Genomic DNA, 27,604 nt, shown 5'->3' on the forward strand with positions numbered 1-27,604 from the left:
CCAGTTCGTTTCACCGAACGACTGAATGAGAGTTTCTTATCCACGGTAGCTCCAAGTCGTGCATTGTTTCGTGCTGAATGCGGACGCAGCCAAGCACAAATTCTCATCACTGCCGGAAGTTGTTTAATCATCGCCCCATTCATCCTCTCAATAATGATCTCATTAGGCGCGAAAGAGTTGAGCGATCGTGTCGTTGAGGGAGCTGAGGGAGCGGGAGTTTCGTGGGGAATGTATTTTGAATATCCCATTTTGTCGCCTCAAGTAATCAGTAGAGTTGTCAGAATTGTAAGAAATCATTTGAGAGTTGTCAGCGGACGGAGATGAGATAAAATCACGCCATTTGCATACATTTAGGCGTGCGTCATTTCTTTCAGCAACATTCGAAAAATGAGACTGTTAAAAAAAATTCAAATTTAATTAAAATGCTCCCTCAAGACACTGCAATTAAATCAACATTGTCCATTTCGTTGAGCACAACATGCCATCAAGTGAATCCTCCGCTCCAAACGGAACAGGGCATTTCCCTGGTAACGACAGTTAAATCCTGCATCACACACACGTGGACACATTTACCACGTGCTAATGCACATTTACTGCTTGCTTCGATGCATCTGCTAATTGCAAACTTCTGTTACCTGGGAAGAAAAAGCTCATCCGTACGATTTTCAAGTCAACGCATCTTTTTTCTCTGCATAATACAAAGTCCATCAAAGCAAGCCCACCGTACACGATTGGGGGACTGTTACCCTCTTTTCCTGTGGTTGCGCATGGTCCATCCTCCCTCAAGCAGCAAAAGCGATGCAATACAAGGGACCATGAAATGGTTACAAGCTTTTACAATTCTGCTGCTGCTGCTGTTGGTGATGTGTCGACAAGCTTAAGCATGCATCTTTCTGAAGAGCAAAAAAACAAAAAGGGTTCCTTTTTGCCTTAGGTGCCCGACAAGCTCACTCCCATGTTGTCCGTGTTTGGTCAGTATTTGCGTTCCTTTGTGTTTTATTTATCTGCACACTTTTTCCTGCATTTCACAGTGCCGGATGGGCGCGGATTGTTGTGTGCCTGGACACCCGGGTGCGCTGGTCTCCCGTGGCTAATGTTTTGTCCATTTTCTGCACACGACATCGTGGGAGGTGGGCGCATAACGAGGAAACAAAGTGGAAAAGAAATATCAAATCTCACCGGCGCTTTCCAGGAAAGGGCAGACACACGATCCGTAACCGTACGTCGTCTGCTGCTGCTGCTGCTGTACATTGTTAATTTGCCTGCAAAATTGTAGCATCCGTGCTTTTATCTGTTTCTCTTTTTTTCTTTTTTTATATGTTATTTGCTCTCGTGATACGTTTACATTGCTGCAGAGAAGCGATAAATGATAGCACTGTGCACGATAGTGATGACAGTTGTAAACATTACAAAGCGCTTGTGATTCTGTTTGATTGTGAAGCATGATGAATTTCTCCGCTGAAATTATCTGTTACCCTGACAGGTACATAGATTTGAATGTTTTTAATGAATTTCATAAATAAAAGCATATTAATGACATGCTGATTGCATACCTTCCATCCAAAATCGGTTACTACGTATTTTATTCGCCTAAAGGTATGCAATGCGCGTTACATCATGTCAGCTTCTTTCTGATCTACCTTCAATATAATGCTGTTCATAGGTGATATGGACGAAAATGGTTCCAATTTCTCAAGACAATTATCAATATAAACCGTGCACAGCTTTAATTGAAATATTACCGCACATAGCTTAACCCGCTACTACTCCACTCAATGATATCTACCAAGAAAAGACACACAGTCCACAAAAAATCGTCATAAATTTATCCTTGTCCTTTTTCAATTATGCCACTAGAGCAACCCCCGGTTCGGTTCATTAATCCCGCCAGAAACCAACCACATCTTCAGCAGCCCGGTGCCAGTTTGGCTTGGTGAAAAATCGCAAATCATTTGTATCCCTCCGTGTGACACCGTGTTTCAAAGCTGTCGAATCTGCCAATTCATTTCCCGCTCAGTCTCTTTCACGACCATCATTCTCAATTGCCTCGGAAACTGATCCCGTGCAAGCCTAGCCCTTCCTGGAACGGTACCCTGCTGTCCCAAGTGCCCGTAGCGAAACCATGTGCCTTTATGTATTTTAATTCCTCCTTCCCAGCCCAGAAGGAGCAATAGCTCATTGGGGCACGCGTTATGCGGCTCACTGCCGGATGATTAATTAAGCCGCTTTGTGATTACGCCTAAGTAATTTCGCCCGAATTACCTAACGAACTGTTTCGCTTTCGTGCGGGTGTGCTCGATGCGGGAAAGGAAGGAAGGAAAAGCGCGATGCTTTCGACAAAAAAAACAACGCACACACACAAACTAGTTAGACCTAACGGTGTGTGGAGATTGTTTTTGGAGCATCCGGTCACACCCAGTCGCTCACTGTCCACGTTCATTTGCGGTGCCATCTTTTTTTACCGGCGCCAAAGCCACTGCCACTGGAGACCCGAGCCGAGGACGCAGTGACAGCGAGCATTCTAACGAATCATTTGAGAAATGTTACTGTCATCTCCGTTTTATTTCGGTGTCTGCTTGCTCGCCTGCCTGCGTGAGGAGAGGTCGGAGACATTTAGTTTCGTTTTCTCAAACCTCACTGGGCTGTGTTATACCGTCTTTCCCTTGGGATTGTGAATGTGGGGCAGCTTTGTTTTCTGCAGGAACTGTGGCGGTGCGCTTGGTTATTGTTTTTGGCAAACAAAAAGGAATAGAAAAATCCTTCTAGCATAACGCAGCAGACAGACGAATGCTTCACTCTCACACTGCACCCCTTCCCTTTCGTCGGGTTTGATTGTACAGGATTAAGGAGTTTTTTGTGTGTGTTAGATCAGTGTGTTAGAGCCTTAACGAACGCAAAAAAAGGTCGAAATGTTTTTTTGCCCAAAGATTGGTAGAATGTACTTCATCGCTGGTGTGAACGTTTCTCGGATATTTGTTTCTTTCTTTGTTTTTGTCGACTGCACACACACAAAACACTTTGCTGTTTATTTTTTGTCCTGACCTTTCGTTCGCTCAAAGCCAGCGATTAACGTGTCTCGGACAGGGTGGTTGAAAAAAGTAAAGCCTAGAATCAAAGGATCACGGCCTCACGGGCGGCCACGCAATCCAAAACAGAACCTTCCAATGCAGCAAAGAGATAAATCACGTGCGGCGCATCCTTAAAGGGCTGTGTTAGGGGTCTTCATCGATTAATGCTGGGCTGTTTGCTCTTGTAGGGAGCTTTGGGGGAATTTTAAAGGGAAGTAGATGTGTTGAAAGTCACAATGGTGGAATTTTCCCTTTTTTAATCATGTTATAGCAACACCAATTGTTTGATAAACAATAAAAGAACATTTTTAAGCCTTATCAATGATCTATAGAAAAAAAAGCCTAAAAGTATGCAATACACAACACAAAATGTGCCTAGTTGTGCAGCGCAAACATCAAAATTACAATTTTATGTCCTTTGAATGGCAAAAACAACCAAATTAAAGTGGATACTCGATTTAAATTTCAAAAGCAGCAAATTATGCATGTAAAATAGCTCATTCGAGCCCAAAAACCATTAAAGCTTTTCATCCCCGTCGTATCTTAAAGCGAACATGCTCCCTCAAATACTTAAAGAGCCCTGAAAATCCTCTTGTTCTTTCTTTTCGACGGTAACTTCTCGACAATTTAATACCCGAGCAAAGTCTTCCATCTATACTCCTACATGCTGCTTGCTAACACGCCCTCATCAAGGATGATGTACAACTTTTCGCCTACCATACGAACCATTCGCCTACAAAGCACAAGCATTGGTGCCGCACACCAAGTGAATTTGATGAAAGCAACCGAAAAAAAGAACAACATAAACTCCCCCACTCAACCAAAAAAACACCCAGAACCAAACTTGCTGAAAGTGTCATTTGTGTTGGTTGTGTTTGATGAACGTTTAAAGTTGAAACAGCCAGTTTTGTAAGGGGGCCATCTACCGCCCGCAAAACAGAGAGCATACGCCACCAAACTAAACTGCTTTGCCGTCCGCTCCACTAATGTGTACGTCAATTAGGTCCCCGTCAACCCAGGAAATGCGCACAATGCTTTACATTCCGCACACCATTGTGCTGCATAAAGCGTTTACATTCTCATCTGCTGTCATCCACCGTCCCTGCACAAGTAGTGCCAGAAGCAAAAGAAAAAGGTGACAGTAAAAATCGATTTCCCGGAACAATTTGATAAACAAGATTCGACAACAGATTTTCATTCCCGCCAGCAATTTTCTGCTGATTATCTGGTCGGTTCCTGTTTTTTTGAGGCACTTTGTAGGTGGTGAGAGAGCGGAGATTGAAAGCAAAAGAGTAAAAAAAAGCGCTGCGGGAGCTTTTGTCAGCCAGCATCTTAAGGAAAAAGGGCGAAATGATGTTCTCGCCAAGATAACACCGAGCGTGCAATGGAGAGATGAAATGAGGTCGGAGTGTCTTTTTTTTTTGGGGGTAAAATGCCCCCAGCAAAATGTCGTGCAGTACTACAGGCAGCTCATTTTGAATGAAAACGGCAGAGCCAGCGATTCTAGTTCTATGTAATTCTGTGCCCATCCGCAAATCCTTTTGCTAACGAACGGGTGGCAGCAACAAAACAGGAAAACAAAAGCTCTGGAAGTCCGGTTGAGCGGAGCAAAAATACGCCAAATCCGGCCAGCAACGCGACAAACATTGAAATGAGTTTCATTGTTTCATTATTTGCATTTCCAGACCTTCCGAATGAGGCAAAAACGGGTTGTGAAAGAGAAAAAAGCCCCAAAAAACCCTACAAACGACCTGAAATGACAAACCACTGCACTGATGCGTGTGGAAAAGTGATCGTAATCGTAAAGATCACTCTCAGCAGTGACCAAAAAAAAAAGGAGAATGAAATCAACAAACTCCCGCAGCAAACGGACCAAAATACAGGTGCGGTTGCGGTCCCCGATTTCGGTCTTTAAGGTCAAACGGAGCTGGAGTGTAAAAGGAAAAAAAACCCTACGACAATGCAAAATGAAAACGGACGTCAGGACCGTTGCGTTTCTCCGGTTCCGTTAACCCTCGAGAAGCTCCATTTTTTGTCTTATAAAGCTTATACCTTTTTCCCGTGCCTCAGTGAAGCTTCGGGGTCGGTTAATAGAGCCTGATGCTAGAACGGATGCTGTGGTACGCACCGGTGGGTGTCCTTTTGTCCCCGGTGAAGTCCGAAACAGTCCAAAGTGTCACCGTGTGGATCATGTAACGCTTAATACCTTCGACCAAAAGTGGGGAAAAACAAAGGAATAAAAAGGCCCGAAAACCCCCAACCGAAAAAAAGCACGAAAGCACAAGAAAGGGATAACACCGAGGATGATTAATGGCTCTGGGGGAGGCCTATGCACACACCGCACCGCACCGCGGTAAATCTCTTCCTTTAGCGCCTGTCGTTAGTTCTCAAGTGCCGTTTATTTCACTGACTCTCCTTTCACTTTCCCGCCACTTCGGTAGCAAGTTGTGGTGCGTACTCTCCTGCGTGCTCACCTGTTTCACCATAATTGACGCATAATATCTCCCCCGGGCGTGTGACGAGTCGAGGGAATAAAGGCCAACGATTTTTGCTTAATTCATAAAACATGCACGCGTGTTGTTTGGTGCGGTACACGTTCGACGAAATTCGCAACGCTGTGCCGCTATTCCTTGAAACTCTGCAAATCATTCCTGTTATTCCCAAAATGCAGCTCTTTCATGCGCAATTCAATTGCGTTAAGTGCTGCTTTTGCACGTGTGCTAAGGTTGGGTGTGCGCTGCTAGGGGAAATTGTTTGAACCCGGTACATTTGACTGCGTTAGCTACGTGTGGGTTTGCTTTCCATGAATTTAATTTACATATCAGGGGTCTGTGCAAGGTGCCACCGTTGATTGATCACACAAACACAGTTGAAACAAACAGTTCCATGGAATGAATAGCTTTGATGGTAACAGTGGTCGTGTTGTTTTGAGGGAGTTAATTTATTGTGAGTTGAGAGTGCATTTTTTGCTCCAGTAAAATAGGCTCTTCAGTTTTAAGTTAAACTCTCATTATTTTATTTATTGTGCCTTCTTTTTTATGTATCAAACACGTGCTGGTAATATTGCTTGTTATTTTGTCACATGCTCTGCCTACTAAAAAGTGTTTTCACGTGTGCGTTCATGTTTACTAATGTATTCCTTTGCATACATTTAGGCGGTAACGCTGTGAAGCGCTTGTTAGGTGCAGTAAATAAGCGATGGAAAGTGTAATGGAAGCATTTTTCCTAGTCATGATGCTCAACCCGCATCGAACTGTCCTACGCAATACTTTTTCCCATGAAATGCTTAATCCACATATTATGATTTCAGAATTAATAATAGTACTATTGGAGAAAATTTCCCGTACGCTGTTCCTTTGTCGAACGCATTTTCCATACGTTTCTTGGAAATTAAAACCCACTAAAGCCCCCAATGCACTTTTATTCAGTGCTTAAGTTAAAAGAAGCACAAACAAAACCAACAAAACCGAAATGTTATGCTTATCCCCCTTTTATTTCTCCCCCAATAATCATCAAACCGGTGACAATCGCCCAACCTTAGCGCACAATCGTTTCGTAGCAGATTGCCCGTGAAATGGTTCAATTCCGTGCCTCGCTTCCCACCCGCTGTAACCACCTTTCCCCACCCAGCGTGGGGCGTGTGAATGATTTGTCCAATTTCCCAATGTTTGCGTTCTCCCACCTTGGTTGGTCGCAGGGTATCGCCTCTAACCGGCTGTTACGAATTCCCCATTGTGGGGAAGAATTTCCACCACCAAGCAGCACAGGAATAAGTTCCCAATAAGGATGGTAAAAAAACGGATCGTTGTTTCCCACCCTCTCTGGTGTGAATCCGCGAAACTGTAAGCAGCCGAATCGACGCAAAGTAACGCAATTTGCTTCATGAATACATTATAAACAATTTACATATAAATTTTACTCCCCAGCCAGTTCCGTTCGCATCTTGATGCGGTGATGGCGATGGTGGAGGAAGCTGGTCCCTTTTGGTCAGAAATGGAGAAGCATTCGGTTGAAGTTTTTCCTCGAGGTCGCTTCCACTTGTACTGTGCATTCATTCAGTTACGGAACCATCATCATCATCATCATCATCAGCTGCTGCTGTGCATGGGACAGTACTCCAGTACCGGACGCGCTGGAATGTCTCGGGAGACAGCGAGCCTTTTTTTCTGAGAGTTCCACCTCCACCCGATGTAGGTTGGACGTTTTCTCCGGGAATGGTTGTTTGAAGTTGATTGTTTGGTTTCATGCCGATTTTGCCATGGCAGGGAAGAGCAGGATTACCATCGCAACGGAAGCAAACATACTGACACATACATGCTGCAATTTACCGGGGCACATGTTAAAATTTACTTCCCATTGGAGCTGTCCGGAGAGAAGAGGAGTCGAAAAAAAAGATCCCCACGCACACACACACACTCGCAGGGAACAGGAAACACGACCGTTTTAAGTCTCGTGCTTTCACTCTGTTTTTTTTATATATTCTAGCCCACATTCTCATTCCACGTAAGCAACGGTTCGCACTGTTTGCTTTCGAATTGAATTTCCCCAGAGCATCGTAGTGCGGCCAGCAGCACCGCAGAGGGGCACAGAGTGGTGGATTCGAGGAAATCCGGTACACGGATTTTCCATTCATTAGCATTTGCAATAAGTTAAAAACTCCTGAGCGGGTGGAGAGCAAACGGTGGACAGCACTTACGTCCTCGCGTGCCCTACTCCTCCCTTACTCTTCTCGATTGGAGGCCTCTGGAGTGCCGCCGTGAACAAGGCGCAACGTTCCGGCTTAGCGGCGTTTCAGTTGACGACGTCAAAGTTTGTCCGCATCTTTCGGCGGCTGGCCACGGCGGTAGTGAAACTGTCTTCCGAGCTGAAGATGGCTGTTTGACAAACTCGCCTGCGATAAAATGATGGACGTGTTTTTTTGCTTGCTTCCTTTCCGCAGCCGTAACTTAACAACACCGGTTGATAATCCCTCAACAAAGCTCAGAACTCAGGAACCACCAAGCCGAGGCGAGGCGCAAGTTTGTGAGCGCGTTTGATGAAGTTGTGCAGATTTTGCCGAAACAAGAGACAACCGAGTGGGAGTGGGGCCGACGAGTAACATTAAGCCTAGCTAGCGCTATAATCGTCTACCGTAATCAAAGAGTTGTGTCCTATCTCCGTCCCATGTCTGCCTCTGCGCCCAGTTTGACATTCTTCAACTAGCTGCACTGTCAGCAACGGCGTCATCACCATATCAGCTCATCCGTCCGTCGTTTGGTTCTTTGGATGCTTGAGCGCTGCTCTCTCTTCCTTTTTTTCTCTCTCTCTCTCTCTCTCTCTATCTATCTTTCTCTCTCTCTGTTGTGATTATGTCGACAAATTCTGCCACCGGAGCAGTAGATGGATATATAGTCAAAATGGATAAAGTTTGTCATAGTGTAGTTCCGCAGTTTCACTTCCCATCTCCCAACTCCAACCCTGAAGCCCAAAATCCTGAAGATGATGGTGTTGAAGATATTTACTCAAAGTTGCCGTTCGCTTCACTTCTGAGCTGCCCGTCCCTGGTGGTTGGGAAGCTTTATCCAACCCTCCTCGTTTTGGGGGTGTAGCTTATTTCCTCTTCGCACCGTCCGCTCCACCAGAGCTTAGCACTGCCCCGTACATCACGCAAATCATGGTGCAGGCTTCATCCGAAGTGAGCGCTGGTGCTTCGGCACGGCTTTCAGCAGTATCTTGGATAACTGTTGTAAGGTTCTACCGCAACATTCTACCCGCTACCTCCCGTACAACCGTATGCAAAGACATATTTTCCTGCGAACTAGTTTGCTTTCCCGTTCCCGCCTACGTCCGCTGCTCCACGCGTCCTGCGTAACGGTGAAAGTTTGCGTGCTCCAATCTCCAGTCCAGCCCGCACACGCTACGGCCTCTTTGAGCCTCTTCGCCTATGGGGAAAGTTTATCCGCCGGCTGCAGACGGTTCCTGTTGCCCACTGCACAGGCCTGCCGGTTTGGTGCTGGATGAGGATACGAGACCATAAATTTGCTCTGTAAAACTGAATAAACAAAGCAAGTGAAGTGCCGTCCTACTGCTCGCAGGAAGGGCTTTTTGCTGTTTTATGTTGCGTTTTTCTTACCGCTCTCTCTCTCTCTCCCTTGTTCTCTCTTCTTTTCACTCCAAAAAGGCTACCGGTTAGTAAAGCCGCATGACACGGGAGGAGGATGGAAGGAAATTATCTCCGGCTTTGAGGTACAGTGCTCCTCTCGTGACAGTGCTGCCGATGATAGTTCACTTTCATCTACCAGGACCAGATTGGACAGCAAACGGTGCAGCCAGCATGCCAGCAAGACCGATGCCCGCAAGACCGACCGGATGTTTGGGGATGAAAGTTTTCTTCAAAGCTGTCGCCTTTGCGTTTTACACGAGCTGAATAATTAAATTTTAATCCGTACACACTGTACAAATGATGCTCGGTGCAGAGCTGTGTGTCTGTGTTTGTAAGTTAGGCGACAGAAAAGAAGAAAGCTTCTGTACGTTGGGTGCTCCATTGCTTGCACATTACGTCAACACTGGGTGACGCACAAACAACAACGCATGGCCACACGTTTGGACATTTGTTGTTCCTTTTTAGTTTGGTACATTAACAGCGAACAATCGAATGGACCAACCTTGTCATAGCGGTTCTCATTCGACCTGAGTAGTATGCCCGTTACCGTTTCGTCGTAGCGCCTCCTCTGCTTTCGAGCATTTATTTTTGTTCAATTCCGGTTTGCCAAAGAAAATGAAAGGGAATAGAAAATAAGGAACACACAAACTTCTCAACCACTCGACTGTGTGTTTGGCTGTTGAGGTACAGTTTGTTCCAACACAATCACCACAGTTGAGCAGTTTAGCTGTGTGGTAGACGAATGCCACTGTTTCACTTATCAGATTAAAGAGTTTGTTGACAAACGAGTTTGTGCGTGTGTGTGTGTGCGTATGTATGTGGAGAAAAACATACACAACATCTCGGCAACCTGTTTACCTTTGCCCGTATCCGTACACCGGAATTTCCGGTTGGCCGAAAGAAGAAACAGGATATGTAATGTGTTTCGGCCAAACGCAAAAAAAGAACTACCAAGAACGATCTGTCCGGCATAAAAAGAAACCCGGCTCGAGCTAGTTCAGTCTGCTCGCATTGGCGATTCTCTTTAACCCACCAATCTATCCGTCCATCCATCCATCTACTGGCTCAACCTCATAGCTCATCCGAGCACTAATAATGATGATGATCTAGTGTGCCGTAACCATTTCTCGGCCGTGTTGTTTTGGGTTGTTGATTCTTTCTCCCCGACGCAGGAAACTTTTTGGCCAGCCATATCACGTCCACCAGCATGCGTGACGGTACAACTTTTCCCACACTCAGCAAGGGGAGGAAGAACAGTTCTCTCCAGCGATGGTTCGCCTTCGTCCACTAATCGGATAAGCATTAACCGTTTTTATTGATGGGATCTCTGATTAAGCGATAAACTAATTCATTTAAGATCCGTTCTTCCTGGGGGGTTTGTTGGGTGCGAGGATGCGCCCAAGCAACGGGGAGTCCAGCTCTCACCGACTCCTTTTCGCCGCTAAATTCGAGCACAACCATAGCTTGGTATCTTGGCACTCGGTTTGTGCGGCAAGGCTATAATTTGTAGATCATCCTTTCGTCGAGCTTCTCCTGTCCGGGGATGCTTTCTGGGGAAACCGAAGCGCCCGCTTTCTTACCAGGTAGCGCGCGAGCAGGTTGTTTGTTTTTCCTGCTGATTGCATTCCGTTTGTTTAATCGAGAGTAAAAATGGGAACAAAGTGTGGTGCTTGTTTTGCTTCTACTGGAACACCACTAAGGCATCGATTCCATACAATGTTGTTTTTCATTTAAAAGCCGGTTATCGGGAACTTGGACAAATGGAATTAGTGGCGTTCCTGCAATGATAACAGCTTCGTTATTTACTTTCATTCAAGTTCTACCGCTCTAGAGGAGTAACTTTGTAATGAATGAACTCATTCATGCACTCATTTATAGATGCAGACTTCTTCCCAACTCCATCGCAAAGCTCTCTTGATTATGCATCATTGCAGTTCGCTTCAGACACACCCGTTGAAACTTTGCCATGCAACATTGAACAAAATGCGATGAACTGATTGCAGCAATCAGTTGATGTGTGGTTGCGCTTCCGTGGTCCAGTTGGAAGGGTATCGTGTCGTCTCACGCTCAAAACTCACGTGGAAGTTAGTTCAAAAGTTTACGCTGTGAGCCAGGGAGTTACGATTCAAAAGCCAAAAGCTCTGGTCATAAGGATACATGCACTGTCTGTTGAAGTACGATGTTTAGGCACCATTTTACATCAAGTTCAATCGAGCATATCAGTTTATTACAATTACCTGAAAGAAACTAGTTTATGAACTGCTGAAATTATCCGTCAAGTGTTACTTATCAGTTTGCTCAGTATGATGTTTTCTATGTTTCCTCCCAGATGGCACTGTTGTAAAATACTAAGCACATCCCTGTACATTCAAATATGTTCGAAATGGTTGAACTTTTGTTCGAATTAATGCTCAAAATGTCCTCCAAATTTCTTAAAGCCAACTAACATTTGCAAACTAACAAACTCCCATTTTAAAGTGAAACACTTTTAAACGTACTTCGAAAGCCTTACATCCTTCGCAAATTGCCAATTCCTACCAACTCCTCAGACAACTTTCAATCGAATCTTGTCAGCTCAAACCGCCTACGAAACTTTTCAGTGCCTTCAGTTCCCATCATCAGCTCTGCTGGAACAGTCGCTGGACCGTCAGCGCGGCCCTCCGTGCTTCGGAAGAAAATTTAATTTCACACTCGATTTGAGTAGGTTAATGGTGTGATTTGTGTTTCGAAATAAAATTACGATTACCCGAACACGCTCAGAAGGGAAGCAGTTGCAGCACCAAAAAAAGCGCACAGAGCATAAAACCGAACAGAAGCATCCCGTTCTGCCCCGACTGGCTCAGCTAGTCGCTACTGTCTGGTGAGAAATAACGTGCTTAAAGCTGTCATGTCGCGTAGAGTCGAGACGATCCACATAGATAGGTTCGTCTGCCGTTTTCTTCTATCGCTATTAAAGAATGCTGTTCCTATTTTCCCACTTCGCTCTTGGTTCGTTTTGTAGCAAACCTCTTTCCGACCGTTAATTGCTCCACTGCCCAGGATGCTCGAGGTTTGTACGAACCTACCGAGTTCTAGTCGGGAACTGTGTTTCCTCAAACCCCATTATCGTAACGTTTACTTTAATGTCCACTACAATCGCAGTCGGTTCAGTGCCGGTTCGGTTCAATTGTCGTTGAAATATACGGCTCGGTATGGCTAAATAATTATTTCCATTCTGTTTTTCCCCCCATTCTCTTCTACAGTTGTGAACCAAAAGTACAACATCCAGGTGCACGATGAGTACGTGATGTCGGGCAATACGGCCGTTTTAAAGTGTCAGGTGAGTGAAACCCGCACAATATGCCAGCGATGGCTACCATTACGATGAATTAAATTTTACGATTCCTATTGGCCCCTGGTTGTGGATGGTCGTCGAAAAAAAATCGAGAGAAATTGCCGAGTTTCTCTACTTCCTGCGTGCATGAAGAGTGGGGAAAATAATATAAAGCACTTTTCCACGAAAGAAGTCGATCGAACGTCCGTTACAAAAGCTCTTCCCTTTTTCCTTTTGCTGCACACTTCCTGGAAGGTTCGATTAATCCGATTCCGTTTAGAGCGATCCTGTATTAACAACTCATTTAAATCAGTTTTTTTGCTTTGTGTGCCTCACTTTGTGGAAGGACTTTTTATCCGGTAAACCCCAGGAAGTGTTGAAAATTTGCTGTTTCAATTATAATTACCACAAGCAGTAGCGTTTAAATGGCATGTTCCAACAGCAGGGCGCTTCCCGAAATTGCAATTAATTAAATAAGTCGTGGAACAGATCCTACAAAACGACACAGGGAATTACACAAATACTTCGGGGAAAATGGATCGTATCTCGCGTTACATTTTAAGTTTTTTTTCATCCACCTCTGCTACCTAATACAATAAGCAGTAGCAAGATTTATTGCATGTGATTTTTCACCACCAAACACGGTTTTAAGCATATCGTCACATCCTTGGGGATGCTCAATAAAAGTTAGCTATTATTAATCACACCCCCCCCTTTACTTTAGGACACAATCCACTTTCTCAGCTGCTTGAGGCAAGGCTTGGCAGCCCCTTGGGGAAGCATATATTTCATCCTTTAGTTGCTTTAATTTATTCTTCCCTAGGTTCGGCGGTTACTCTCTATATTTCTCCAAATATCAAAGATCTTGTGCGTAGACAACGGCAACTTACAGCTGCGCTGAGTGAAAAGAAGTGGACAAAATGGTTCCCAACAAATCAGCTACTTTCTAAGCAAAACGCTCCTCAAACACACACACACTTATACACAAACTAAGCTCATCTTTGTCCCAAAATTTTCCCACTTTTGGTGTCAAAAGTGCTACTACTTCGCTACTTTCCCTCAGCATATTTTCCCAGGATGGGAAGCGGGCTGAGGAGGCAAGAGGCTGCACGCCCGACTGCCCGAAATGAGAGGAAATTGAATGAAAACTGAGAACCATTCATCATTTTCGCCATGTCGGGGCCATTTATAGGCGTTGACTGTGGAATCGCCCCGGACCGATCCCGTGCGCATTACCCGTACTGTTCGCACTGTGTGGCAGTCCGTCGCATCCTTGCTGGATGGATGGACAGTGCGACAGGCTTACCGACAGTGTGCCCGACCGGCTGTACCCGATGATTTATGATCTTGTTTTCCCCTCCGCTTCGGTCACCCTCTGTGTTCTCCTTCCCTTGCGGTAGTTCCCGATATGTCTTGTTGAAATAAATATTCATCGCAAGCCGTCGCTGGCCATCCATCCGGGCCTATAGACGGCAGGGTCCTCAGTCCTCTTAGCGAGACTTTCAAACAGTGCACAAATTTACCGACAGGAGGCGACACCGGAGAGATAAAGCGAGCGAGGTGAGAGGTCAACCAGTATGGATCAGTTTTGTTCACCATTCGACATTCGACCCGGGGAACTCGGTTGACATTTGTTATGACAACCGCCCGAAACAACGGCGATATCAAGTCGCAAGTCGCGACTCGCAAGAGCTGTGCAACTTCATCTGCATGCAAAATTCACTGCTGTCACTGCGTGGCAGCTGCAGCCCAAGAGAGTGAGAGTAGAAGAAAAAAAAAAGAGACAGCCACGAAATTTATGAGTGACATTTTGGAAAACTGTTTCTTCACCTTTTAGTCGCATTCGTTCCATTCTGTAGCCTCTGTAGCCGTTCCGCACGCCCTCCGTCGCAAAGCTCACTAACGGACCATTCACACGGCAGATGAGCATTGCGCTGGCCGTCACGTTTCCCCCCCCCCCGCCGTGCCGAGCAGGCACGGGTGTCACGTTTCATAATGCTGTAATTTACATAATTTCATCACGTCTCAAGGATAGGTAATATAAATTTCATCACAAACCTGTCAGCTCCGGCTCGTTCTTACTCTCTCAGTCTCTTGCCCTGCCTACCTACCTACTTCACACTGCTATTTCGGTGGGTTTCGGCAGGTCGGCAGGTCGAAACGGAGCACGCGCCCCGGAAGCTAAGCAACGTTTTGCTCATTCCGGTAAATTCTTTATTTCGCATTGGAATGATTCGAGCCGCGTTTTGATGATGTCCCATTTGCCGACGAAACTGAGTGGCAGCAAAGACACGGACAGTTCAACCTTAAATGGTGCGCTTTATGATTTGGAGCTGAACGGGGGGAAAAGGTGAAAAGGTTAATTAATTAATATTGGATAAGAACGGGAAAGAAATGGTTGCCTCGTGCAGAATGTGGGCTTTCGGCCAACGGTTTCACTGCAACATTAAAAGTAGGTAGTTAATAAGTTTTTAGCACATTTGGGATCTAAATTTAGCTTCGATGCGTCATAGTTAGCCGCAAACCAGCGTTTAACTGGCACAATTGAATTGCTTTACTCGTTGATTTTTTGCAAGCGCCTGAAGGTATGCAATGCTGCCTTAAATAGTGCAATATTGATTCTTGTTAAACGCCTCAAAGTATGCAATACTGGTTAATGTCGTTGTAACGATTAGACATCGGTAAATAAACGGTTTTGAAATAGAAATATTTGCAATAATAAACTATCAGTTAACTAAAAATCTCAGAAACATATTCAACATCACGAGCCACAGGCATGTTTCTCTTAGTTCAAGAAAACAGCTTACCTGTAAAAGTTCCAAAAATAATCATGCTCAACTAAACAATCCTCAAGCACATTTTCCGTGTAAAGAAGCGATTAAAACAAAAAGTTTACTTTCCAATTCTTCCCAACTTCATCTTTAAATGGGAGTTTAAGGTCCTCATTATTATTTCTAGCACGAGCAACCTCTACCTCAACCATTTCAATGGGTTTTCTGAAAATTCCGTTTCGCACCCCAAACCCGTTTGCGCAAAGCGCCGCCAGCAGCTGCCTCCATTGAATATTAAATGTTCCGCTGTAAGTCTCACACCGGTTCCGGAGCGAACGATTCGTGTGCGAAAATCATCGCTAAACAGCGTAATGGCCATTAGGCGGCCACGATTGATGGCGGAATGCCAATGATGCTTTGCAATGAATTACGATTTCCGAGCCGTTTACTTCGGCAACCCATGTTTCCGTGTTTGATTGTTTAGGCAAAGGTTGGCAACGGGGAAACGTGTTATCGGTTTTCATGCATGGTTGGCAGCGATGCCGGCATCCTTAAAACAATCGATCAGCAGGAACAGGGTGAGAGTTTAGTTTGGGAGTTAATTTAAATTATCAATATAATGTAAGTGATCAACAGCATATTGGGAGCCAAAACGCACTCAAAGTTTTTCCTTCTCAAATGCCATTTGTATGGTTATTAAAATGAACAATTTAAAAGCATCTCCACCCTAATGGTTTCGCATGCTGTTAATTATCGAGCTAGCACTGCCCAGAGTGTCGAGAGAGCGTTCAATTAACAGCTCACACATGAACACCGGCTCGCCAATCCGAAGGACGGTCTGGTTCAATTTTTATCACCACTCATAACGACCACCACCGCTCCATCCAATCCATCCCATTCGGCTGCCTCGGGAGGAAGTGGCATGTTAACCGCAAAATTGCTTCATAATTAAATTGTCACCCTTTGCGCGCTAGCAGCCAGCAGCGGCGACAAACATTCCCGCCATGTGTTCAGCATTCCGCGCTCGTGTTACAAAACTCGTGGTGCTAGCAAACAACATGCATTAGACACAGACATACGGTGATGGTAGCTGCGGAAATACATCGATTTCCCCTCGGATCGATTCACGCTCCCCAGCTGACCGGAAGCATTTTCCAAGATGACCGCAAAACCCCATCAAGATGGGAGTAAAAACCTTCCCGTTAGCTGTTTGCTTCTAGTGCGACGTTTTTTTTACGACGCTACAACGCGAAACACAATTAGTGCAATTAAATCGTTTTTCAACACTCGCCAAAGCAAACAGACGTGGTTAGTGGTTACACGGACACTCAGTGCCGTACACTTGCCGATGGTGTACAGAGTTTGAAGGCATGTTCCGGGTTGCAGTTTAGTTTCATCGTAAACTTGAAAAACTACTGCTTTTCCGATGAATTTTTAGGTGTTAAAAGATATCCCCCAAATAATATATACAGTTAAAAGTATAAATAGTTCAATGTTTCATCATACTTTATAAAAAAGGCCAGTTGGTAGTTTTAAAAGTAAGAAGCGGCTGTTTCATACAGCGCCTAAATGTATGCAAACTGTATCATATTTCTTTTTAACTTTACCTTATGTTATTAATGACTAAAAATAGCCAAATATAGATACATGTACTTCCATTGCATAACTTCAGGCGCTTATCTACGATCCATGATAGTACACAATAATATAAAGAACTATCTGCTTTCCTCATGTAAGCGGTAACACTTCCAGGAATGTTCAAGGCCTATTTTACACCTCCAAACCACAATTCATACGTCTCTCTCTAGCTCTCTATCTCTCTCACTCTCTCTCACTCTCTCTCTGTTTAACCTCCAACACGCAACAAAACCCGGCAGCGACACGTGTTACGGTGGTGAAAGTTTTCTCCGGAAAACCCCAACCTGCACCCTCCCCGGACAGCACAGCACTCAGCACCCAGCAGTGTGGCCCGCCACACCGTTAAACGTGCGGTTGATGCCGTTCGTGATTGTTTTGTCAGAGACAGGGAAATTAAGTTTTCCCTTTTTCCTGTACTAACCCCGCGCCCCGCTTCTGCCGGCGTTGCGGTGCGTCGCTTCCGTTTGGAATGGACTGGAATTTCGATCACGATTAAGATTTTGATACACTGCCTGCGTGTGTGTGTGTATGTATGTGGGCATGGTTGTAAGAAATTGTATCTCGGAGTGACAAGAGATGATGGATCGTAAGAGCTGATTGGCGGCACGGTATGCGTACGTTTCGAGCAAATTGAGCGGAATGTCTTGTGCGGATGAGCAAATATTTCATGCTCGGCACGGTATGCACGATTTGTAAAGCTATTTTGCGTAATTAAATGTAATGTCATTCGTGCGGTTGAGTTGCGCTGCGAGCCTGCCGAGGAGTACGTGTCCGCAGTACAGGCGAACGAGTAATAGCTTAACATTATGTTAACGCTCTCATGCAAATCAATGCCATTTTTAACACATTTTTACTCAACATTCGCTTTCTTGCAGGTGCCAAGCTACATCCAGGATTACGTGGTAGTGACGGCCTGGGTGCAGGACTCGGGCGTTCATCTGTACCCCAACTCGGACATTGGCGGCAAGTACATCGTCCTGTCGAATGGCGATCTGTACATCAACAATGCTGGGGCAAGTGATGCGTACAAAACGTACTCGTGCCGAACTGTAAATAGACTCACAGGTAGGTTGTTCGAACAGTGCGAAAGCCATTAATAGCTGAGCGCCTTAATATATGCAAAACGGTTTTCACTATGGAAACTACGATTTAAGTGATATTACATACATTTGGGCGCTTTGCGTTCAAAATTTCAGAAATACTTATATTGAAGAAAAAAGGCGAAAATAGCTTCAAAAATAAAAAGCAATCACAGAAAACACATCACATTCAATTAATTGTACTTCAATCAAACTGAAATAACTATGCGATAATTTCCTGGGAAGCGCAATTAATGGTAATGACGGCGCCTAGGTGTATGCAACATGAAACGGAATTGTATCATATTGCATTTTTTTTTGTCCTTTTTGAAGCTCGCTCTGTAAAATGAGTATTTTTATTACTCCGTCCCGCAATTAGAATGTTGTTAGAGATAAAACGGTATCCTTCTGCATTTCCTAATGATTGTACCATCGGCCACAGCTACCCATTTATTGCGTCGTTAATTACGAAATCTGCATGTAAGTCAGGTGTTTCCTAGGAACGTACAACCGGCCTCCGACCCCTCCCCCAAAAACCACACACGCTTACCCTTGCATACCGAGCGCCTCCTACACATACCATACATTTCAATATATTCCGGTCAAAAAGGGACTTTTTTCTTGCACTTTCCATTTCCGTATGCGGCAAGCCACATTCCATTTTTCCCATTCCTCGTGCGGGATAAAAATATCTTATTTCTCGTGCAGTAAAAACGGAAGAAACATCCCCCATATTCCCCCTTTTTTGTCCTTATTCCTCCTTTGTTTTGCCGCACCACGGTGGTATGCCAGCGTTACACCGTACTGCCAGTGGATATGCATAACTTTGCGCGAGCTAGTGTGCGCCCGGGCAGGAGGGACCACCATTCGTGCATTGCAGTCACGTAGCGTCCATTACGCGAGCGACAGTAATTACCGCCGCAAGCGAAGCAGAAATCGATCTGTGAAAAGGCACCGGGCTAGAGTCCCGGCAACGGGGTGGCACCGGAGAAAAGGGCCCGTGTTGCTGGGCCAAAAGCAACCCAAGAACAATGTGCATACTTGAACGCGAAAAGAAAGAATGTGTGTGTGTCGGTGTATGTGTGTGCGGAATCATAAAAGAAAAGCTCCCGCAAAGGTTACAGCACAATATGGCATGCAGAAACAAAACAAAAGCACCACAGAAAACACAGAAAACTGAAACTGCGTCGACAATCGAAAATCCTTCAAGATCTTGCACGAGTTGCACCGGGATCGATGCACCCGGACGTGTGCTGCTGTACTGCTCGATGCACCAAATCCCCGTTTTCTTTCTCCTTGCGAAAAGGTGCAATAGAGCACAATATGGCATGGGATGTTTGTTGGTGCTTACATGGGATTGTGCACCCATTGCCACGTGGCATTCCGTGAATGTTTGTGGACCAAGTGGTTGAATTGTTGCTTAAAAGATATCCAGCGCGCAACCGAGTCTCGGGCGAGTGGTAAATGGAATTTCATTTTCATGACTCGCCGATGGACAGCAAACTGGGAAGGACGGAAAATATATAGCAGCAGAAGCGGTGATGGCAGTAAAAGCTCGTAGCAACGTGCTGAAATTGCATTACAAGTAGCAACCGCAGAGCGCGAACTAAACGTGAGCACTACCCGGGACACTCGAGTAGTTTCTTTTTTGCTTTTTTTTTCATTTCGAGCAGTTAAGTGCACACGTACGGAGTAATCTTTGAAAGCAGCCCGGTACCGATGATATCGCCCGGACACGCTTTTGCAATATTTATGTTTAACTTCTAATTAAAATGCTTGACCGTTTCGCCAGCAGGACGAACATCACTTCAAAGACAATTTTAAACAATCCCCTTGTAATGCTTCTCTCTTTCTCTCTCACACACGCTCTGCACAGGTGAAATACAAATTTCAACATATCCAGGTCGAGTGATAGTGACCGAGCCGAAGGGACTAGTACAACCTAGAATTAACGTGGAGAAACATTCGCTCAAGCACGTGGTGGTGAATGCACCGGTCACGCTGCCCTGCGTCGCCCAGGGCCACCCGGTACCGACCTACCGGTGGTTCAAAGAGGTGAAGGACCAGATCATGCCGCTGCCGCTGAACGAGCGCATCAGCATCGTGTCGGCGGGCCTGCTCAAGATCGCCAAGGCCCGGCTCGAGGACAGCGGGAAGTACCTCTGCTGGGTGAACAATACCGCCGGCGAGGAAACGATCCAGGTGTCGCTGACGGTGACGGCACCGCTGACCGCCCACCTGCAGCCCCAGGTACAGACGGTGGACGTCGGGAAGGATGCCCAGTTCCAGTGCATCATATCCGGCTTTCCGGCGCACGAGGTGCTGTGGATGCACAACGGCAAACCGATCGTGCGGGACAGCCGGATCGAAATCTACACCGACGTGCCGCGGATCGTGATCAAGAACGTGCAGAAAGAGGACCAGGGCATGTACCAGTGCTTCGTCGCGAACGAGTGGGAGCAGATACAGTCCACGGCGGAGCTGCAGCTTGGTGGTGAGTGGGGTTTTGTGGATAGTGTCTATTGATTGAACCACACACTTAAACGATGATTTTGAATACTTTTTCAACAAATTTTGATGTTAAAATCGTAAATGTTTGTAATGATTAACAGTTTAGCTTTACTGCAATTGATCATTGGAACTACTTCTTCTTATTTTTGGCTCAAACACCGTTGTCGTTCAAGGCCTGCCTGTACCCCTCGTGGGCTTGGCTTTCAGTGACTTATTGATTACCCATAGCCGGATGCTCAGTCCTACGTATAGCGGCACGGTTCCCATTTGAGGCTTGAACCCATGACGGGCATGTTGTTAAGTCGTACAAGTTGACGACTGTACCATGAGACCGGCTAAGCTACATTGGAACTAAAACCCGTTTTAGTTGTTAAAATATGACCTGTGGATGGGTTCTGATCTTCAACGATCTGTTTAAATTTCATTTTGATACAGTTTGACATTTGACCCCAGAAGAAGCTTTTACTACAGTGCATAACATTGCACTTGCTTTTTGAGAGTAACGTCAAACTGGGCCATCTTTAAATAGTTGTGTTATCCACTGTAGAAATAACACATTTTTCTTATAACTGATTGAAAATCAATTCTAAACAATTGAAAAATTATTGCCGACAAATCGTAATATGTGTCAGTAAATGGAACAGTCCCCGAGTCATAACAAAATGTCCCATAAAACCTGGTAAAGTCTTTTTCTACACCCTCTCAATACCGTGTCAGATGCAACCACACACACACACACACACACACTCACAGAGTGATTGCATCACCCTTACGAAATAACCCTCCGGGCAGCGTTTTACTGTGCCAAGAAAGAATATTCATCAGGCAGCATCCATCCATAATTAGGACACGGGAACATTATGTTCTACCCCTTCTATGCACTTGTTCACCCTTCTTTCCCATGCCCGGAAATGGAACTACACAAGAAGACAAGGAAAAGGAGGAAAAAATGGGGTAGAGAGGGTGCAACAATCTCTTTTGATCATTGCACTCGAGGGGAGTGCAAACCAAACTTCCCCACCTTAGTCAAGTGTAAGTGCGCTTACTATTTGTTCCCCCTTTTTTATCGCTCTTTCTCTTTTGTTCCGTCCCCCGCCAACAGATGCTACCCCGGAGTTGCTGTACTGGTTCTCGGAACAGACGCTCCAGCCGGGCCCGACCGTATCGCTCAAGTGCGTGGGTACCGGTAACCCACCGCCGCAGTTCACTTGGAAGTTGGACGGTTTTCCGGTAAGTAACAGACGCCTTCTTGGTGGATTGTCGATTTGCCCACTTCTGCCCAGTCGTGGGCGGTGCTGTGCGTGAAGCCGTAGACCCGAACGTGCCAAAGAGAGTAAGCGACGAATAATGCAAATGCTTGCCGCGCCTGTGGTTACACTCTTTGCAGATCCCCGACAGTCCCCGGTTTGTCGTCGGCCAGTACGTCACCATCCACGACGATGTCATCAGTCACGTGAACATTTCCAACGTGAAGGAAGAGGACGGTGGCGAATATACGTGCGTGGCGCAGAACAGCATCGGAAGGTAAGGATAGATGGATGCATGTATTTACGAAACTCTTCTTCCCCGTGGGCGCTTCTGCAAACCAGCGACAGGGACATTGTGCATGAAAAATGCATTACACAATCCATGCCAATCGGTGATTGCTGTGGGTGGGTGCTCTTGGGAGAGAATACAGAACCGGGCCACGTTCATCCCCCAGGAGACGTTTACAGTGCATCACACTAATGACGTAGAAAGCTCTCAGCCATTCCATAGCTTCTTCTCTCTTTTCCACTAACCAGAGTGTCACACAGTGCCAAAGTGAACATCTACGGGCTTCCATACATACGCGAGATGCCGAAAATTACGGGCGTCTCGGGGCACGACCTCATCATCAAGTGTCCCGTCGCCGGCTACCCGATCGACAAGATCCACTGGGAGCGGGACGGTCAAACACTACCCATCAATCGACGCCAACGGGCCTACAACAACGGCACACTCATCATCGAACAGCTACAGCTGGCAGAGGACGCTGGCACGTACACCTGTATGGCGCAGAACAAGCAGAAGCAAACGGCTCGACGCAACGTCGAGATACAGGTGATAGTGCCGCCCAAGATTATGCCCATCCAAGCGATGACGAACATGCTGCGCGAAGGTATGCGGGCAGCCATCTCGTGCCAAATCCTCGAGGGTGATCTGCCAGTCAACTTTCGCTGGGAGCGCAACGGTAAACCGGTGCTTGGGACGGGCAACGAGGTGATTCGGCGGCTGGACGAGTACAGCACGAGCCTGGTGATCGAGCACATTACGTCCGAGTACTCGGGGAACTATACGTGCATCGCGAGCAATGTGGCGGGCAGCGAGAGCTTTACCGTGCCGCTGACGGTGAACGTGCCGCCGAAGTGGATACTGGAGCCGAAGGATTCGAGTGCCCAGGCCGGGCAGGACGTGGCACTGCACTGTCAGGCCGGGGGCCATCCGCAGCCGACGGTGACGTGGAAGAAAGCGATCGGCAACACGCCCGGGGAGTATAAGGACTTTCTGTACGAGCCGAACGTGTCGCTGCACACGAACGGGACGCTACAGTTTCGCAAGATCGCGAAAGATTCGCAGGGCCACTTTCTGTGCGAGGCGAAGAACTCGATCGGGACGGGTGTTAGCAAGGTTATCTTCCTGAAGGTTAATGGTAAGTTTGCATGTCTATGATTTATTGGAGGTTTTTGGTGCTAATACATTCAACCATTTCTTGTGTTTTCGTTCCCAGTACCTGCCCACTTTACGACGAAAAACAAACAGATCACCTCGCCGCGCAACAAGCAAATCCACATCCAGTGCAACGTGCAGGGCGACAACCCGATCGACATCAAGTGGAAGATGCAGAGCTCCCAGCAGCAGCTCGACGAATCGCTCGACAACCGGTACAACATACGCGAGCAGGTACTGGACGACGGCATGGTGTCCGAGCTCGGCATCTCCCACACCTACCGGCAGGACACGGGCGTCTACATCTGCCAGGCGTCGAACGCGTTCGGCCAGGACGAGATGTCGATCCATCTCGTCATCCAGGAGGTGCCCGAAGCGCCCAAAAACCTGCGCATCAACTCGCAGCAGTCGCGCACGCTGCAGCTCTCCTGGAGCCAACCGTTCGCCGGCAACAGCCCGATCGAGAAGTACAACGTGGAGTACAAGCTGGTGACGGATTCGTGGCAGTCGGCCGAGCATATCACCGTCGCTGGGACGCAGACGGTCATAACGCTGCAAAACCTGAAGCCCGCCAAAGCGTACCATCTGCGCATCTCGGCCGAAAACAAGCTCGGTGCGTCGGAGTACTCGGAAGTGATACAGGTTACGACGCTGGAGGAAGTTCCCTCGGGACCGCCACTCAACATTAAAGGAGAGCCGAAGAGTTCGACGGAAATTTTCCTCTCCTGGGAAGCACCGGACCGGGATCAGTGGAATGGGAACCTTTTGGGGTACTACGTTGGCTACCAGATCGCCGCCAGTCCCAATGATCGTGACATCAATCCGACGCAAGGCTTCAACTTCAAGACGGTTGAAGTGCGCAGTCACTTTGGTGGTGAGACAACGCTACAAAACTTGAACAAGTGCACGACGTACAACATAGTGGTGCAGGCGTATACTAGCCAGGGCAGTGGACCGCCTAGCAAAGAGATATCGCTCGGTACGCTGGAAGATGTACCTTCGAGCGCACCCGACAGTCCAAAGTGTGATGTGCTGAGTTCGACCTCGATCTACATCACCTGGTCGCCGCCACCGGTCGATGGGCAGAATGGAAAGATCCGTGGCTACAAGGTATCCTACATTGAGATGGACGATCTTTACGGTAAGTAGAGTTGATTTGGACGATTCAATGAGCTTTGTTTTGATACCTCTTTTCCCATTACAGAGAAGGAACCGTATACATCGAAAACGAACAATCAGTATCTGACGTTAGAAAACCTGAAGAAATTCACCAACTACACGTTCTGGGTGTTGGCATTCACCAAGGTGGGCGACGGTGTCCGAACCAATCCGTTCCATTGCATCACCCAGGAGGATGGTACGTTTGCTCCATGTCCTCTACCATTGTCAATCTCTGTCAACGTCTCTTCTCTTTCTTCCTAGTACCGAGTGCTCCCAGTGCCCTCAAAGCAGTCCCTTCATCCAGCACCAAGATCATCATCTCCTGGCTACCACCAGCCCACCGTAATGGTCTCATCACCGGCTACACCTTTTACATGCAGCTCGTCGACGGTGGCCGTGACGAGGGTACGCACAAGCGCTCCCTAGTACCGTACGCCGAAAGCCACGAAACGGTACGCTTGCAGGAGCACGCCACCTATCAGTTCTGGCTGACAGCCTCCACCAAGGTAGGGGAGGGTGAAAAATCCGAAGTGATCACCGTTCCTCCCAATAACAAAGTCCCAGCCCGGATCGTTTCCTTCAGCCAGGAGATTGTAACGCCGTGGAAGGAAACACTGATCCTACCCTGCCGGAAGGTGGGTGTACCGGCACCCGTGACCATCTGGCGGCAGGACGACCAGCCGATGGATACGGGGACGCGCAAGCTAATTGCCAAAAACGGCACCCTCTACATCAAGGACTGTCAGCACTCGGACGCGGGCAACTATACGTGCAGTGTGGAGAACACCTGGGGCAGGGATGAGATCGTGTACCGCATCCGGATCCGGGTGCCACCCGATCCACCGACACTGACGATCGTCAACACCTACACCGACAGTCTGCTGCTCGAGTGGACGGACAATCGGAACGGTGGCTCGCCGGTGCTCGGGTACGTGATCAACTACAAGCGCGAGAACGGTGACTGGGAGGAGCTACAGATCGACTCGAAAACCAACACACACCTGCTGGTGAATCTGTGGTGCGGTACGCGCTATCAACTCTACATTACAGCGTACAACAAGATTGGAACTGGATTGCCGTGCGATATTGTGCACTCGCACACGAAAGGACTTCCTCCGGTACAACCAAAACATTCACAGATGATAACGAACAACTCAACGAGCGTGACGTGCTGGCTCGATTCGTGGGGCGATGGTGGATGTGGGATACTGCACTTTTCGATCGAGAACCGACTGTACGGGCGATCGCAGTGGAACATGATCGCTAGCCATGTGGAGGCGACGGAGCGAATCTTTACCGTGACGGATCTGCAGCCGGCAACAAAGTATCAGCTGCGTGTGACGGCGTACAACAATGCCGGTGCTACGATGGCCGTCTACAACTACACCACGCTGACTGCACAGGGAGGTAGGTGGAGTCGGTGGAGAGTAGTTTATGAACTGTGGCGCTTTACTAATAATAATTCTGTTTGGTTCCAGTGATGGTGTATCCGGATATAACGAACCCAGTGTCACCGCACATGGGTGAGAATCCGTTCTATGCCAACGTGAAGGTGATCTTGCCACTCTGTCTATCCATTCTGATACTGTTCGCGCTCGTTGCTGCGGCCCTACTCATACGCAAGCGAAGTAAGTAGGCCATATCCATCCTGAGGATTCTCTTCAGGAAGTAGTTTAAACCCTAAAAGACTCTACAAACTAATTAACTGATATCTCTTGTGTGTTTTACTCTTATCAGAGCTAAACAACCAGAACCGCATCCCATCCACCTCGATGTCGGAGTCACCGTCGATCGCCAACATTCAGAACAAGCACAACCGGGACCAGCAGTACCTAGCGGTGCGGGCTCAGCAAGCGAGCCGGAACAGTAACTCCGTTGACTCGGGCAGCTACAAAGCCGAGGGAAATGGTAATCGTCCCAATCAGTTCACTTCACTTCCGCGTTCTACCTGCCGAAAGGCTCAACTCACTCACCGTGTACTTTCCACACCTTTTTCCCCCTTTTTTTACAGAGTATATTGAAGACATTTGCCCGTATGCAACCTTTCAGCTGAACAAGCAAACGTACAGCGAAAGTTCATACAGTGGAAATGTCTACAGTGGACCATATCACTCGGTAAGAGGATCATTTGTGTATCATGATGTTAAAACCGAAAGCTATCATGTAAGTTTAATTTCTATGCCATCTCTTTCTCTCTGTTTCATTTTTGTCCCATTGTGGAACTAAACTCTCTGTATGTTTTTATTTTCCTCATCATCAACAAACAATGACAATGAGCGCGCACAAATAAACACACACACTTCCAACGCAACCATCCAACAACTCCACAGCCATCCTTTTCATCAGATCTCCTTTTTTCCAAACTTTCCCATCACTAGCCACCATGAACAGCATCATCTGTTTCCGTTTTATGCTTTCATCTCTCTGTCTCTCTCTCTATCTCTCATCACTGTGTTCATCTCTATCTTCTAGCAAAGGTCATTGTTGCGTACGCATCTCATATCTCATGATCGTCGTCGACTCACCTATCACTATTACCATCGATCGTCGTTCGTCTTTCGATTTGCTAGTATCTCTCGCTAGTACCTGTCGGAAATGTTGCACTTTTGTTGTCCTGATGATCTTTCATTCCTCTTAAAGGTTTTACTAAGGATGATCCTATTGGTGCAACAAGCTCCTAACCTCAGAGAATCTTGAGTCTTAAGTCTTTGAAGATCAAAATCAGTACCAAATAGAGTGTCAGTAAAGTCAGCTTAATTGTCCTTGTTAACCAGCCTCTCCATTCCTCTTGATCATCTCGTTCACCAGTGAACCACATAATGCTTCGTTCTTACATTCTTTCGTACCGATCACTCATCTATCCCCCGTAACAATTGGCACTCATCAACTGTGTTTCGCTGCATACGATCATCTTTCGATTATCGTTTCAATTGTTTTGCAATCGTGTTTCGTATTCGTACTGAAATCACCTCTCATTAGCTGCTGATCGTTTCGCACTATTCGCTCACCATCACTACCAACATGATCACCACCATCATCACCATTGTAAGTCGAGAAGGCAGAAGAGAGCACAAATGCCCACGATCGAATCACAGTCGAACAAAAATCAAAAATGTCCCAAATGGTGTTTTTTTTCTTTTCTTTTTCTCTTTCTTTCTATCTCTCTTCTCTTTCTTTCTCTTTCTCTCTTTTTTATCGCTCTCGCGCGCGCGCTCTCTCTCTCTCGCTGGTTG

At 46.6% G+C, this 27,604-nt stretch overlaps 2 protein-coding genes across 10 annotated transcripts in view; one reads left to right on the plus strand and one right to left on the minus strand.

Moving 5' to 3' along the window:
• LOC120947909 (probable beta-hexosaminidase fdl) overlaps nt 1-27,604 on the minus strand; it is a 359,113-nt gene that overhangs the window by 283,006 nt on the left and 48,503 nt on the right. The window lies entirely within an intron of this gene.
• LOC120950018 (Down syndrome cell adhesion molecule-like protein Dscam2) overlaps nt 1-27,604 on the plus strand; it is a 106,877-nt gene that overhangs the window by 74,719 nt on the left and 4,554 nt on the right. For 7 of the 9 annotated variants that reach the window (XM_040367731.2, XM_040367728.2, XM_040367732.2 and 4 more), the window contains exons 6-17: nt 12,453-12,529; nt 17,808-17,997; nt 19,888-20,505; nt 21,625-21,752; nt 21,910-22,046; nt 22,307-23,193; nt 23,272-24,351; nt 24,415-24,567; nt 24,633-25,778; nt 25,850-25,999; nt 26,109-26,279; nt 26,383-26,534. In XM_040367731.2, coding sequence (XP_040223665.1) covers nt 12,453-12,529; nt 17,808-17,997; nt 19,888-20,505; nt 21,625-21,752; nt 21,910-22,046; nt 22,307-23,193; nt 23,272-24,351; nt 24,415-24,567; nt 24,633-25,778; nt 25,850-25,999; nt 26,109-26,279; nt 26,383-26,534 — 4,889 coding nt within the window. The remainder of the gene's footprint in view (nt 1-12,452; nt 12,530-17,807; nt 17,998-19,887; nt 20,506-21,624; nt 21,753-21,909; nt 22,047-22,306; nt 23,194-23,271; nt 24,352-24,414; nt 24,568-24,632; nt 25,779-25,849; nt 26,000-26,108; nt 26,280-26,382; nt 26,535-27,604) is intronic. The other 2 variants (XM_040367733.2, XM_040367736.2) reach the window with 1 other exon arrangement.

The sequence above is a fragment of the Anopheles coluzzii genome, chromosome 2, assembly GCF_943734685.1.
Source record: "Anopheles coluzzii chromosome 2, AcolN3, whole genome shotgun sequence".
Taxonomy (NCBI): Eukaryota; Metazoa; Arthropoda; class Insecta; order Diptera; family Culicidae; genus Anopheles; species Anopheles coluzzii.